General features: G+C 43.0%; 1 protein-coding gene across 1 annotated transcript in view; it reads right to left on the reverse strand.

Moving 5' to 3' along the window:
- Positions 1-8582: 8582 nt before the first annotated feature.
- The window catches only part of SPON1 (spondin 1), a 315018-nt gene continuing 307055 nt past the window's right edge, over positions 8583-16545 (reverse strand). Inside the window, 5 exon segments of the mRNA NM_174743.2 lie at positions 8583-10257; positions 11764-12027; positions 13756-13920; positions 14717-14884; positions 14971-15141. Coding sequence (NP_777168.1) covers positions 10094-10257; positions 11764-12027; positions 13756-13920; positions 14717-14884; positions 14971-15141 — 932 coding nt within the window. The 3' untranslated portion in view covers positions 8583-10093.

The raw sequence follows: 16545 nt of genomic DNA on the forward strand, positions 1-16545 counted from the left end.
ATACACATTTAAAACTTTGGGGGTTTTTGTGTCTCCATAAATATTTGGGTTTTTTATGTCTTCATACAAATTTAAATTTTTTTTCATTTTAGTTCTGTGGAGAATGCCATTGGTAATTTGATAGGGATTGTGTTGAATCTGTAGATTACCTTCGGTAGTATACTCATTTTGACAGTATTGATTTTCCCAATCCAGGAACATGGTATCTTTCCATCTGTTTGTGTCATCTTTGATTTCTTTCATCAACATCTTACAGTTTCCAGAGTACAAGGTCTTTCCTTCGTTTCTCTTTCTGATCTTTCATAGTTAGTGTATACAAATGCAGCAGATTTCTGTGTATTAATTTTGTGTCACGCAACTTGACTGAATTTGTGACATGTTCTCACTGTCTTCTGGTAGCCTCTTTAGGATTTTCTGCATATAGTATCATGTCATCTGCAAATAGTGACTGTTTTTACTTCTTTTCCAATTTGGATTCCTTTTCTTTTTTTTTTTTTTCTTTGATTGCTGTGGGTAGGACTTCCAAACCTATGTTTAATAAAAATGTTGAGAGTTGAATCCTTGTCTTGTTCCTAATCTTAGAGGAAATGCTTTCAACTTTTGAACATTGAGTATGATGTTAGCTACGAGTTTGTCATATATGGTGTTTGTAATATTAAGGTAGGTTCTCTCTGTGCCCACTTTCTTAGAGAGTTTTTATCCTAAATAGATATTTTTTCAAAAGCTTTCTCTGAATCTCTTGAGATGATCATATGGTTTTTATTCTTCAATTTGTTAATGTATCATACTGGTTTGAAGATACAAAAAATCCTTGCATCCCTGGGATAAATCTCACTTGATCATGATGTATGATTGTTTTAATGTATTATTAGATTCGGTTTGCCAGTATTTCTTTTTTTAAAAAATTCATTTATTTTTAATTGAAGAATAATGCTTTACAGTATTGTGTTGGTTTCTATCTGACAGTATTTCATTGAGTATTTTTGCATCTATGTTCATCAATGATACTGGCCTATGATTTTTTTTTTTTTTTGTGGCATCCTTGTCTGGTTTTGTTATCAGGGTGATGGTGGCCTCATAGAATGAGTTTGGGACTATTCCTTCCTCTGCAAGTTTTGAAAGAGTTTCAGAAGGGTAGGTTTTAATTCTTTTCTAAATGTTTGTTAGAATTCACCTGTGAAGCCATCTGATCCTGGATTTTTGTTTGTTGAAAAGTTTTTAAATCACGTTTTCAATCTCAGTACTTGAGATAGGTCTGTTCGTAGTTTCCGTTTCTTCCTGATTCAATCTTGGAAGAATGTACCTTTCTAAGAATTTGGCCATTTCTTCTAGGTTGTCTCTTACATTGGCATATAGTTGTAGTTGTCTCTTTTGATGCTTTGTGTTTCGGTGGTGTCAGTTGTAACTTTTTTCATTTCTAATTTTATTGATTTTTGAGTCCTCTCCCTTTTTTTCTTGATAAATCTGGCTAAAAGTTATCAATTTGATTTATCTTCTCAAAGAATCAGCTTTTAGTTTCATTGATCTTTGCTATTTTTTTCTTTGTCTTTATTTCATTTATTTCTGTTCTGATCTTTATGATTTCTTTCCTTCTACTAAAGTTGGGTTTTGTTTTTTCCTCTTTCTCTAGTTGCTTTAGGTGTAAGATTAGGTTGTTTGAGGTTTCTCTTTTTTCCTGAGGTAAGATTGTACTGCTCTAAATCTCCTTCTTAGAACTGCTTTTGCTGCATCCCATATGTTTTGTTGGATTGAAGTGTTTCATTATTGTTTGTCTCAGGTATCCTTCCTTGTCTCTTGCAGCACCCTTTATTTTAAAGTCTATTTTTCTGAACTGAGTTTTGCCACTCCAGCTTTCCTTTGATATCCGTGTGCATGGAATATCTTTTTCTATCTGCTCACTCGGTCTGTATGTGTTGCTAGACCTGAAGTGGGTCTCTTATAGACAGCATATATATGGATTTATTTTTGTGTATCTATTCAGCCAATATGTATCTTTTGATTGGAGCATTTAATCCATTTACATATGATATGAAGGTTCTTATTACCATTTTGTTAACTGTTTTTGATTTGTTTTTGAAGATCTTTTTCTTCCCTTCCTCTTTTCTTATGATTTGATGGCTATCTTTAGTGATGTGTTTAGATTGCCTTTTCTTTGGTTTGTGTGTATCTATTGTAGGTTTTTTTTTTTTGGTGGTTCCCATGAGGTTTTGATGTAGCAGTTTATATATGAACAAGATTGTTACAAGTTGCTCATCTCTTAATTTCAAATGTATTTTCAGTGTCCTAACTTTGTACTGTTTTTTCCTCATGATTGCTGGTTTTGAATCCATTATTTGTGTGTGAATGATTTTTTAACTTTTTGAGATTCCCCATTCATAATTTTCTTGATTCTAGAAATGAAGAAAATTTTTATTTTTCACATAGAGGAGTTTCTTTAGCATTTGCTGTAGTGCTGGTCTAGTGGTGCTAAATTCTTTAAGCTTTTGCTTATCTGTGAAACTTTTGATTCTCTGTTGAATCTGAACAAGAGCCTTGCTGGGTAGAGTATTCTTGGTTGTAGTTTTTTCCCTTTCATCTCTTTAAATATATCGAGCCATCCTGTCTGACCTGTAGAGTTTCTGCTGAAAAATCAGCTGATAGCCTTATGGGGGTTCCCTTGTGTGTTATTTGTTGCTTTTCCCTTGTTGCTTTTAATATTTTTTCTTTGTCTTTAATTTTTGTGTTTGATTAATGTGTGTCTTGGCATGTTCCTCCTAGAGTTTTATCTTGTATGGGACTCTTTGCGCTTCTTGGACTTGAGTATTTCCTTTCTCATGTTAGGAAGTTTTTTACTATAATCTATTCAAGTATTTCTCAGGCCCTTCCTCTCTCTCTTCCTTCTGGGACCCCTGTAACGTGAATGTTGGTGCTTTTAATTTTGTCCCTGAGGTCTCTGGGACTGTCATAGTTTCTTTTCATTCTCTTTTCTTTTTCGTGTTCTGTGGCAGTAATTTCTGCCACTCTTATCTTCCAGCTCACTTACTCATTTTTCTACCTCAGTTATTCTACCATTGATTCCTTCAAGTGTATTTTTCATTCCAGTTACTGTGGTGTTCATCTCTGTTTTTTAAATCTTCCAGCTCTTTATTAAACATCCCTTGTAACTTCTTTGCGCTCATTCTTTTTTAAGATCTTGGATTGTCTTTACTGCCTTTACTCTAAATTATTTTTCACTTAGGTTGCCTATCTCCACTTCGGTTGTTCTTGTGGGGTTGTATCTTGTTTCTTCGTCTGGAATATATTTCTCCGTTGTCTCATTTTGTCTTAGTTTCTGTGTTTGTGGTCTTTCCGCTGGCTGGAGGCTCATAGCTCCTCTTCCTTCTGGTGTCTGCCCGCTGGTGGGTGAGGTTGGTCCGGGGCCTTGTGCAGGCTTCCTGATGAGAAGGACTGCTGCCTGCCCACTGGTGGTTGGAGCTGGGTCTTGTCCCTCTGGTGGACAGGGCCACGTTAAGGGGTGTGCTTATAGGTGGCTGTGAGCTCAGTGTGGCTTGAGGCACCCTGTCTACTGATGGGTGGGGCTGTGTTCCTGTCCTGCTGGTTGTCTGGCCTGAGACATGAACCTGAGTAGGGCCAGGTCTTGATGCCAAAATGGTGACCATCAGGAGAGCTCACGCCTATCAGTATTCTCTGGGGCTTCTGCCACTGGAGCTTGCCTTCCTGCCCCACCATGAGTCCCAGTGGATCTCCAGCTCCTGTGGAGTTACTGCTTTGTGCTGGGTCCCAGTGTACATGAAACCTTATATGTGTCCTGCAAGAGTGAAGTCTCTGTTTCCTCCAGCCCTGCAGACCTCCTGCACTCAAGCCCCTCTGGGCTTCAAAGGTAAATGCTTTGGGAATTCCTCCTCCTGATGCCAGACCCTTAGGACGGAGAGCCTCTCTCTTGTGGGAGAACCTCTGTGATACAATTTTTTATTTCTAATTTGTGGGCCACCCACCTTGTGGGCATGGGATTTGATTATGTCATGAAAGTGTCCCTCCTGCCGTCTCCTTGTGGCTTCTAAAGGCACTTTAATTTGAACATAGATTTTCTGTGCAAGACTTCATTGGGTGTTCTGGGGAATGGATAGATTTCCTTCCTACAAATTACTCAGTGTCTAGTAGGGGAGGATAAAGAGTGACAAAAACAAATGTCAAGACTGCAGACTTAAGGCAGAGTGTGAGGAGTGTGCAAAAGTTGTCAAATCCAGCAGAAGTGATGGTTTTATATTCCTCCTAGAAAATCAGAGGGCGCCTAGCTTCTTAATTAGAAGTGATGTTTTTGCTGGAGCTTGATAGATTGTTAGGCTTTGGGGTGGCAAGAGAGGAGTAGAGTGAGATGTGGAAAGGCTGGGGAAAAGCCTGGGCAGAAGCACAGAGTTGGCAGCACACAGGGTGTGTTCTGGGATTGGAACCTTAATCTAAAAGGATTTTAATGCAGTTGGGAAAGAATGATGGAGTAGATTGGGCTTCGGTTGTGGAGGGCTTTAAATATAGTGGCCCTTTTGTATATAATGGGGAACCACCGGGCATTCTGAACAGGGATTGCCTGCATCCAGTCTTGTATAGTAAGGATGATGAAGTGTGGATTTAAGGAGGGGTAGTCAGGTAAGAAGTTATTGGAGTCATGGAATCTATTCTTTTTCTGTTTGTTCTGCCACTTTCTCCGAGCCTCTCTGGTCTCGCACCCATGTTATTGCAATGGCCTGTGAAGTAGTTTATTTCCATCTTGCCCCGACACAGCCTTTCTGTCATGCAGCCAAAGGGATCTTTTTTAGACCATAAATTTAATGTTACACTGCTGCTTAAAATCTGCCATCCTCTCAGTGCACTTGAAGCAGCATTTGAATCCCTTCCCATAGTGTACAAGGAAATCTTTTGCAGGATCTGTCACCTTCCTGCTTCTCACTTACATTCAAGCTGACTTGCTTTCTCACACCCTAGAACATGCCGAGTGTTTTCCAAATCACTTGCTTCACTCGACTGCTGGAATTAGCTGTTTCACTCTTGCTCTTGGCTTAGATGCCGCCTTAGAGAGCCCTCTTGGACCACCTCATTCTAGTATCACACTGCCCTGTATTTACTTCATGATACGTACCCACCATGTATAACTTAATATCATAAGCTCTGTGAGGGCAGAACTGTACCTGTTGGGTTTACTGCTTTACGCATGCTGCCTGGCATGGGCTGGAAACCATTTGATGAATGAACAAGGGGCACAGATAGCCTCCTAGTTAGAAGACAGAATATGTGGTGACTGTGGCAGGTACATACAGAGTTAGTCCAGGAGGCACAGAGGAATAGGGATTGATGTGTGCAAGAAGAGGCTGGAACTAAAAGCTGCAGATTTGGAATTGATCTATGGTGAGGTAGGAGTGAATTGAGGCAGAAAGTGTGTTTGAGAGAACATCCAGGGTAAAATTTTTGGGGGAAACGAACATTTAGGAAATAAAAAGGCAGAAGAAAGCCAAGAGAAGTAGCCCATAATTGGAAAGACTCAGGAGACTTGTCAGGGAAGTTGAGGGTAGTAAAGAGCTTTGGGTGCTGTGCACGGATTGGGGAATGAGGAGCAGCGCTGCGTGTTTAGAGATTGCTGGTGAGTTTGAGAGATTCATTTTGGTCATCTGGTTGTAGTGTGATTGGAGGAAAAGGAAGTGGAGGAAGGAAGCTAAGGTTACCATTCGGAGAAATTTTGTGGCAGAATCAGAGGGTGGTGGGGCAGCTGTCTTGCTTGATAGGATAGGATGTTGGAGGAATAAGAAAATGAGCCAGTGCAGGGCACTCAGTCATAGACACGTAGGTGTGCATGTCTTAGAAGTAGATATTCCCATTTGCGTACGTAAGCCTTGCGAGATTGAGAAGCTTCTGGTTTGTGGGTGACATTCCTTTCTGACTGATGAGTGAGGATGGCTTAGGGCAGTGCTTCTCAGACTGAGGTGAAGGGCCAGTTTAAAAGCAATTTTTTTTTTTTTTTTAATCTCCACTGTCCTGGATACAGTGTACTAAATAGAATACAACTGTTAGAAAAATAATCATCCTCTGGGCTATTGTGGCAATGTCAAATTAAAAGTTTCTGAATGCTTTTAATTTGTCTTTCGTTGTAGGATGGTAATGGTCAGTTTGTGGATGTTTTCAGGCTGCAGTCTCTCTTGGAGTGGCACTAATGCAGTGTGTGAGGAGCAGGAGATCCAGGGATTTTTCATGAGTGGCCCATCTGAGTTCTTACATGGGTTGGTAACTTCCAGGTTAAGATCACCCTGTAGGAGTTACATGCTTACACTAGCCAAAAGAGACTCTTATAAACTCTCAGTGTTGTAGTCTTGAATAAGATGTTGGTCCCTGTCCCTTCTAATACTTAAAATTCTTAATATTTAAAGTAAACTGTCTAAACACAGAACACTTTTAAACTATGAAAATTATTACCTTAAATAGGAGTACCATTAAAATATGAGAACTGTTAGCAGTAAGTTGTAAAGCCAGGAAGAAGGTAAGGATATATTCTGAGATTTATGAAGAATTTAGAGCAATATGAGAAAGTGATAATGAATGCTATCTCCTGTTAGGACATTACATGGAGTGAAAAGTCTGGGACTGCATTTTTCTCCGATGATAGCTGGGTGAAAGTTTTGCATTTGTATTTTTTTTCCAGGGCATTTTCAGTCCTAAGTGATAGAAATACAGCTCAAGCCAGCTTCAACACAAGGCAGGCATTTCTTGGTGTACAAGGGAGCGAGGGACTGGTGGGGTAAAACTGGCGTTCAGTGACTCTCCTGCCAGGATACCATCAGGACTCGCTCTCAGGATGGAAACTGGCAAATTGTGGAGGTGGGCAGAGAAATCCTTTGGTGTAAGAAAGCTTGTTACCAAGCCTGAGGCCAGACAAGGTAAAATAACACAGTGGTTTGAACCCAGGCTGCTTTCTCTGCCCAACAGAGCACACTTGATAGTATGTCTAAAGCAAGGATGCCATTATTTAAATTTGACATTTTAGTACACATCTTTTGCTCACAGATTTCAAAGGATTTAAATTGAAAAAATATCTTCATGCTTGTTAGCATTCAGCTGCTATTTATAGTTTGTTACAGCATCTCTTTTTCAGAAAGGACTATTTTATTTTCATTCAGTCTCCCTATTTTAAGTAAGATGAAAAACTGAATAATTCAGTTATGAAAATTAATAGCACCAAAGAGTAGAATGTCTGCCTTCCTTGATGCTGTGTTGTAATTGGAGATCGCACATTTATGTTTATAATCGTATTTGGACTGTACTGTCCCTTTCTTAAGGACATAAATATTTAACTCTGCGGGGAAAGGGGGCCGACTGCACAGTCCTAGTACAGTTTAATTTTTAATCCTTTAAACTGAAACATGTGGGCTGTTTGTTAGGTCACAGAAGTAATTTGACATTGCAGATTTTTGTGTCTTGACATTTTAGCTGTGGACTTGACCTGGACTGGAGAATTGTGGTCATGTGAGAATGTATAGTATATCCTTACTTCCTGGAATAAGTACAGAGACCTTGACTATGTCTAAAACATGTTTAATATACAAAGTCCCAATTAAAAACAGCACAACATCATTTAATTTTTTTTCAGTTCTGGGTCTGAAGAAGCCCAGGATTTATTTTTATTTGTTACAACAGAGTATCTTCAAATAATGCATCAGCAAGGTGACAGGTGAGTGACCCCATGTCTGATTGGGGAACATATCTCTGATCTTATTTTCATTTTAAAATGTGGATGTAAATTGAAGTCTGAGTGGTTTGGCCTTGATAAAAATACACACAATTATAGTTGTTCTTTGTATGGCAGTTTTTACTGGGTGTCTTATGATATGTTTACTATCTCAAGTGGAAGTCCAAACAAATTTTATTTTGTAGTAAAAAGTCTTTATTTCCAAAAGATTGGTTAACCAGAAAAACTGTAAACCACCTAACACAAGACTTTGGTAAGAAAGAGATTTGACGTTTTGTATAAATTCCCCCTTGTGCAAACAAAAAAGAGTTAACACTTATGTAACAAGAAACATGTTACCCATTCTTATTCATTAACCAGTTGCCTGGTTTTAAGTCTCCAAAATTTGGATTAAAATTTACCCAAACAGGACCAAACAAGAACATGAGATACTAGGGTTGCTTGTCCTTAGTTACTTAGAAATTGCCACTCTGTGGAACTTTGATTTTCATGGGTTGGGAGGAAGGATGCGTTTAGATAGCTGAGAGTAATGTTGGAAAAGCAAGCAGATTCTATATCAGGGCTTTTTCTTTTGTGCAAATAGAAATTAAACCTCTTATTTATTTATATTTTGTACTGCTTTGTACAAGGGAGGAGAAAGCAGTTCACTTGAAGGATTAAAAAAATAATGTTGGAAACAATTCAGACCCCCAGAAAGCTCAGCAATGGAGTAGTGGTCCCTCCAGAATGAGGGTGCAAAAGGCATATCTCTTACTGAGTATGACTGAAATGGATAACAATTGTAAAAAAAAAAAAGACCCAACCTTCTGAACACTGAATTAGTTTAAAACACAAAAGACAGACCCAATGAGTTTTTTATTGAATAGTCTCTCTCGTAGTTAAAACAGTACAGATTCAAGGCTGTAGCATATATATATATATATATAATGTTGTGTTTGGAATATCCTGAAGTATTCAATGCAAATTCTTAAAGTAGTGTATTCAAAGCATTGTATGCATCTCATCCATGGTACATATTTGGATTAAGCACGATAAAGAAGGCCTGCAACAAGAGCAGAACAGTGATTTTAACAGTAAATGAGTGAGTAGAAACTGCTGATGGACTCAAGTTGGTAAAACGTCCTTTTACACTAATCCTTGGTAGTCAGTCTCCCTGAATTTGGTGTGCTTGTGTGTGGAAGGGAACGGAAAACCATGACCCTCCCTGTGGTGGTGTCAGAGGACCAGACCCTTGGTGTGGAGGGCTGATGTATGTACGTTTGACTTCCCACCAGATTTTTCTGCTAACTTGATTCTGTGACATTCCTTTCTCCCTGGATTTGTCTTGGTCTCTGAAACACTTTTTCTCTCTACATATAAAATTTTATGACTGTAAAAACCCTTTCAAGTTCTAAGATAGTATTTTTGTTGAAGGAATGGCTTGGTGGACTGCAGACAAACTCGGCAGAATGTTTGCATAACTGAAAAAAAGGTTTTCTTGTTAGAAACTGGTTTGCTGATTTAAAAGTCTGTGTTGGAAGGTTTAAAAAAACTCAAGCCTGGGACTGCTCTAGAGGCCAATTTTGCTGCTGTGGTTCTAGTAAGGATCTAGGATCACAAGGTTCCTAAGGCTGGCTTCCTAAGAGAATTATATCCAAAAAAACCCAAAAGAAGGGAATAATAATTTCTAGACTCAGTATGTTTTACCTCAGGTGTAAGAACTGGTTATATTTTTTTTAAAAAGCAGCCATCATTTTTTTCCTTTGGAGTATCGGGTTGAGATACTGGATTCAGAATTTCTCAGTGAAAGAAGAAAAGCCACCCAACATCAGTGCTTCTCTTCATGTTTGCCAGCTGTTTCCCCAAGAACTGTTGATGACTGAGGAGACTCAACAAGGGACCCTAAAGTTCCACTAAATGAGAAGAGACAAGCAAACAGTAGTTTGCTGCAAGAGCAAGCAGGCCACAGGCAAGAATGAGGGGACTCTGCTCTCATTCCCACCCAATCAGGAAAGTCTCCCTGCTGCTGCGCCCTGGCACCGATGCACAGGGTCAGCTGCGGGCACAGCTGCCTCTCCATGTTGGGGAAGCCAGGGTCTCTGTCCTGCCGCCCAGGTGGATGCTTGAGAGGGACACGTTCTGTTCAGCACAGGTGACTGGCACTACTCACTTGTGCTGGAGGAGGGCCGGCTAAGGATGAGGGAGCCCCATGCCCCCACCCCCAGTCTGTGCCCACCAAGAAGTGTACAGAAGGGTGGCCGTAGCATCCACAGGACTACTGGGCGGACCCCCCTGCAGAAATGAAAACTAGTGTACACAATTGAAACTGCCTTAAACAAGCAAACAAACGATCCAGCCATTGCCTCTGGGGGTCTAGAGTGCAGCCCTGGGACACGTGTACCCTGGTTAACACGGATGGACGTTGCACGCTCTGATCTCCTTCTTGTCTTTGCAGCTGGTAAACTGGGAGCTTTTGAACCTCTTCTTCACAGTCATGTAGCGTTCCTGGATCCCTCCTCCGCACAGTTTGGTGCATTCTGACCAGGCTGTCCAAGGGCGCATCCTGCAGCCTGAAAGCGTGAGAAGGCCTGATTAGGCCAACAGACATGGCGGGAAGAACAGGAGACTGAACTCTAGTAAACAACTGTCAAACCTAGGTAGTTGTCTGGACTTCTCTGCTCTGTATGTAATACTTTGTTGAGTTCTCATTAAGTTATTAGAGTTCTTATCACATATGTTAGCTCATAGCTGATTGACTATTAAAATGGTCCATTAATACTTTGCAGCTCTTCCCCATCAAGGAGCAGAGTCTCCTCCTCCACCCCTAGAATCTGGGTTTGGCTGTATGACTTGCTTTTGGCCAATGGGACAAGAGCAAGCATGGCTTGAAAAAAAGCCCTTGGGAACCTTTTCCACCACTGTGTAAGCAAGTGTGACTATCTGCTGGGGAGACCACGTGGAGAGAGGCCCCAGAAACACAGGCGAGACCATTCTAGACTTGCCAGCCCTACCTGAGCCACCACCTGACAGCAGCCACTCAAATAAGCCTAAGCTAAACCCCGCAGGAGTCATCCAGCTAAGTCAATCCAAGTAACTACCCTACAGAATCCTGTAAATTTCATTTGTTTTGTAGTGGCTCATTAATGCAGCAACCAGCCAAGGAGCAAGTAACCACTTCCTCTAGTGCTTTGCTGTCCCAAATACTTAGCTTCCCCAGTATCAAGTAAACTCAGGTATAATTGATTATTTTCCCATGTAAATAGACTTGCCTTTCTCAAAGAAAACTTCCCTGACCCCCAAGATTAGGTTAGATCTTAATTTAAAAAAAAAAAAAAAGCACTGTGTATATTAGGTTGGTGTGAAGATGATTGCGGTCTTTGCATTGTTGAAGTTTGTCATTTGATACTGGAATGCATTCTAAATAGATGTTATGTCATATGTCATTTTAATGCACATTTCTCAACTTTTTTGTTTTGCTAATGACTTATTACTTGCTATTGATTTTATATTTATATTAGACTATGGAAATGATATTAGACAAAAAGCTATTCCCAGCTATTGTTTCATTGTTTTGCTGATATTGCGCTCTTGGCTGGGACCAGCTTATTCAGCAGTGAAGCCCTAAGTGGGATTTTTTTTTTTAGTTTTGGAACTCCTTAAGTTATACTGAAGGAGGGGGACACATAAGCTTTCTCCTTGTCTACAGAGAAAATTTAAACCAGTCTTCGTGCTTCCGTTTTTGCCACCTCCAGACCACTCAACACAGGCCTGTTAAAGTCAGTCTGTTACTTGAAACCTTCACCTGCAGGATCAAGTCCTCAGCAGCCAGTAGACCTTTCCTGTTCTGGTCCCTGTCCTCTGTCTGCAGCCTGGTTTCCTGCCTCCCCACACAGAATACTGTGTGTTCTTCTAGAGCCCACTTACCATTTGAACATATCTTGTTCTTGGGTATCTCCATGCCTTTGCAGTAACAATGCCTGCTCCCTAGAAACACCCTTCTTTTACTAGCAGACTCCTACAAGACCCATACTGCTTTGACATCTCCCTGAATGCCAGCCCATACTTGGGGGCAGTACCTGGAAACTGGTCCCCGTCCGACTCCTCCCTCAGCTGTTCACTCCTCCGGCTCTCTCGGGCCTCCCTCCAGCGCAGGTTCTGGATGGATGGATTTCGGAGGCATTTCCGGATGCGGCACTTTTTCCGCTGTACAGTCTCTGGGCAGGGTGTGCCTCCAAACTGAGGCTCCATTTGGATCATGCGGGTTCGAATCATGTGTCCTTTCCCACATGACTTGTTACATTCCGACCACTGGGACCACTCCGTGAGCTCACAGTCAATGGCTGGCAAGACACAGATGGGCATGAGTGTATCTCACATCTGAAACAAGATCTATATACTTAACTGTTCTTTAACATCTCAACACAAGCCTCTGGAAAATGCAAAGCAGGTACTGTTACCCCATTTTTATGGAAGAAACTGAGGCTCCAGGGGACAGACTGACTATCCAGTCCACATGGTTGGTAAGCAGTGGATGCAGAATTTGTGCCCCAACTGAAACCCACATACTGTGCCCCCTTTATGATTTGAAAAGGCTTTTGGAGGGACTTTAAAGATTAGCTCAGAGCCTTTTGCTCTCTCTAAGCTTCTAGAATGTTGTCAAATTAGCCTCAGGTGGCACACACCAGCTTTCCACAGCCAAGGACCCTGATTCCCTGATGGAAGGCACAGCTCACTGTGCCATTTACCCCTGTGGACTAATCTAAGGACACTGTGACTTTTGCAGTAAGAGCCAGATAGCGTCTCTTGTTCTCACATCATCCTGGGTCTTATGGTGATCATCAAAACACAGGAGTCAGAGACAGAAAATTCAATAGGGAAGGAGCAAGTGGTGTCATGGCTTATCATGATAACAGATCCAGCCAATTCTCATTAAGCCAGCATCTCACACACATGGAGGAAAGCTAACACCTCTGAGTGATTCTCAGGATGTCTTCTAGGGAGGCAGTTGATTCCAAATTGCACTGTCTCTGCAAAGTGGGGGCCAGGCTGGCTGGATCTAGGAAGAACTCATTTTGTTCATGGTCTGCCCTTCTCTCCCTGTGGGAGCTCTGGTAGCTTTCCCATCTACAACATAGGGATAACAATATTTTTCTTATTAGGTTGTGAGAATTGAGTGAAGTAATAATACTCTCAGCCCAGTTCCTGGCCCACAGTGAGTGTTCCATAAATGTTCTTTTTCTTCTCTCTCCATTCACTGGGCCCTGTGGATATAGAGTTTTGTTTAAGTTGGTAACAGCGTCTCACAAGATTCCAGAGCCCCAGCTCCGATGAGCTGTGGAGGCTCACACTTCCTTGGTGGGCTCAGCACTTTGTACTAGTTATATGGTTTAATTCTCAGAGCGGATGAGGGAGAGGGTTGCTAAATAATGTGCTGAGATTTATATAGCCAGTAAGGGACAGAGCTGGGATCTGCCTCTAGGCAGGCAGCCTGAGTAATTGCAAGGGAGAGGAAGCACAGAGGCTGCAAGTGCATTTCAGAGGAAGCCAGAAAAACAGATCCTAGCAAACGAGTCTGACTTTCCACCACCTGAAGAGAAGTTCTCTGGGAAGACTAACCAGAAAAATGGGTTCTCTTCTTAGATAATAAATTCAGCTGGTCATAGAGATTTGAGAGTGGATGAGGGTGGGTATGGGGCTTTTGAGGGCTCTACTTGCTGGCCTGTCTTCATATCAGGGAACCACTGGTTAATGTCCACCTTCTGGTCATGGGTAAATAAAACGGTCACAGGTGGGGAGGAATAGAATTTAAAAATTGGAAAACCCATGGGTCAGACTAGCCTCTAAACTGGGGGAGACGGGGTGAGTGGGGAACTACAAAATTAAGTTTTATTGAACCTGTGCTGTTTTCCATCTAAGTCTCCTGTTTAGACTTAACAGCAGTTTGGGTATCTCATAGACAGTAGTGGGATTCTCCAACCAGCAGTCCTACTGCAGGGCCTAGCAATATGAGCATCATGCAGGCCTGGTTAAGAGGAGGAGAGGTGGCTCCCAGGAGCGCCAGGACTTACGGCATTCAGGCAGCATGCACTTCTCCACCTGCTCCAGCTCCTCATTACAGTCCCCGAGTTCGGCTAGAGACTTGAGCATCCGCTGGCGGGTCCGCATGCCCTTCCCACAGGTCACGCTGCAGTCACTCCACTCAGACCACAGGGATAGCAAGCATGGGATGGTGTCTAGACCAAGAGCCAGGTTTGCCACTGAGAACAGGCTCCCTTTGCTTTCTTTGATCTGGTTCCCCCCTACCCTTTGTCCCCCACTCAGGCCCCTTGAGTAAATTGAAATTGACCAGTGGGTTTAGATAACCCAAGTGACCTTTATGGAGCCAGGAGTGGCTCAGCAAATCACTAACTATTCTTGTCATTCTCCTGCATTTCCCCTGGCCCAGCTGGAGCTCATAATGTGGCTCTGTTATACGAATACACACTTCCCCACTTGAAACACCCTGAGGGTCTAAATAGGGTCTTACTAGAGACAGAAACATTCCACATGCCCCAAGAACCATGTGCTAAAAGATGGGCTCAATGATGTGGTTTTGGACACTTGGGCACTGAAATCCCTAGAATGTACTTGGGTGCATGTAGTGATGTGTGGGCCTATGACATTTGTGTGTAGAGCAGATGTATTGCTTTATGGGGCCACAGGCAAGTCCAATAGAACAAGAAGGGGAATGTACAACCTGCCTACATGTATACCCCCTGGAAAAGATACTCTGGGGTCATAAAAAACACAGTTACAGGTGAATGCTATCTAGAGGCCACCAGCTTGCCACCTCAGCATTGCTCCTTCAAAGGAGGTCACTCTCTGGGTCTGGATGATGTCCACACACCCATAGCTTTCATCTTACAGGGGAAGTGCCCTGCCAGGAAGGGGGCCCGTATTTCCCCCTGCACCTGCGCAGCCTCGACAGTAATACCCGTGCTGAGGGCCTCCATCCTCTGCCCCAGCGCCCCCGCCCCCACGCCCACTCACGGCACTCGGGCATCATGCACTTCTCTGCCTGAGATGTTTCAGCCTTGCACATGGAGCCGTCCGCGGGGCTCATCTTGACCATGCGGTGCCGCTTCTTCATGCCCATCCCGCAGGTGGCGCTGCACTCGTCCCACTCGCCCCACTCGGTCGTCAGGCAGCTGCTGGGAGCTGGGGAGTCCGGTGGTGTTGGCGGCGGCGCGTCGGCAGCCTCAGCCTCTGAGCCCCCGCACGTCCCACCCCGGCGCCCCACTCACAGCACTCTTCGTTGACCGTGCACTTCTCTGTCTCCTCGGTGGGCAGCGTGCACACGGAGCCGTCCTCTGGGAACTGCTTCACGTACCTCTCCCGGGACCGCGTGCCGGTGCCGCAGGAGATGCTGCAGGGCGACCAGGTGATCCACTCGGACATGGTGCACGTGGAGCCGTCTGCAACACGGAGCGGACACTGCAGCCGTGGCGGCATGCTGCTGGGACTCGCGCCACTGACCGAGCGAGCTCCCCCAAGGGTAGAAATCTATACGGTCAGCTGGCATGCAGGGGGATTTGGGCAACTGAGGACGGAAGCCAACGTAAAGGGCACATATTTTTAAACCAGGAATTGTTCTTTAAAGGAAATGTCTTTCTCCAGGTGCATGGAGCACTGGGGATTACTCCTTCACTCGACAATATATTTGAAAGACGTTTGGATGGATGAGAGAGTGATATATGCCTGTTTAGTTCTAAAAAAGGATGAGGGATATGAAGTCATCCATCCATCCATTTACTCACGTCAATTAAAATTTACTGGCTGCTTAGTGGTATGTCGGAGAAGGCAATGGCACCCCACTCCAGTACTCCTACCTGGAAAATTCCATGGATGGAGGAGCCTGGTAGGCTGCAGTCCATGGGGTCGCTAAGAGTCGGACACGACTGAGCGACTTCACTTTCACTTTTCACTTTCATGCATTGGAGAAGGAAATGGCAACCCACTCCAGTGTTCTTGCCTGGAGAATCCCAGGGACGGGGGAGCCTGGTGGGCTGCCGTCTACGGGGTCACACAGAGTCGGACACGACTGAAGTGACTTAGCATAGCATAGTGGTATGTGGTGACTGAGGTTAAAAAGATGTGTATAGTATGGATTTTAATCTTCTCCAGAAAGAGAGTTGGGCACATAAACTGGCAATAATTCTAGGTATTGAAAATATGACAGCAGATGTAAGCCCAGGGAATTGGAAGGGGAGAAGCTCCTTGGAATTCTGGGGTGGATTTTACACAGGAGGGCACTTTGGTTGGGTGGTGAATATCGGTATTTAAGGTGAAGGGACTAGCTCTTGCAACAACCTGTCTGGAGTGTGTTGTGTGTGGTACTGGGAGATGAAGCTAGAAAGAAGGATGGAAATCTCAGCATGAGGCCAGCTTGCACACATCCACAGTCACATGTACACAGGAGTCAAGGCTATGTGTTGTTACCAAACCTATGGACAGTGTTGCTGGACAGTGCTGGTGGAAGACAGCTGGAACCCATATTAGACCCAGGGAAATTCTGACATGTCCTTCAACAAGGATGAACCTAAGGACATTATGCTGAATGAAGTCAGTCAAAAAAAAGACATACTGTATGATTCCACTTATATGAGATACCTAGAATTTTCAGTTCTTTAAAAGCAGAATGATGGTTGCCATGGGGCTGGGGATCAGGGGACTGGAGAGTTAGTGTTTAATAGGTCTAGAGTTTGTTTTGTGAGATGGAAAGAGTTCTGGAGATGGAAGGTGGTGATGTTTGCATAATTCTGTGTGTGTGTGTGTGTGTGTGTAACACCACTCAACTGTATAACTAAAAATCGTTGGTA

Source organism: Bos taurus, chromosome 15 (assembly GCF_002263795.3).
Source record: "Bos taurus isolate L1 Dominette 01449 registration number 42190680 breed Hereford chromosome 15, ARS-UCD2.0, whole genome shotgun sequence".
NCBI lineage: Eukaryota > Metazoa > Chordata > Mammalia > Artiodactyla > Bovidae > Bos > Bos taurus.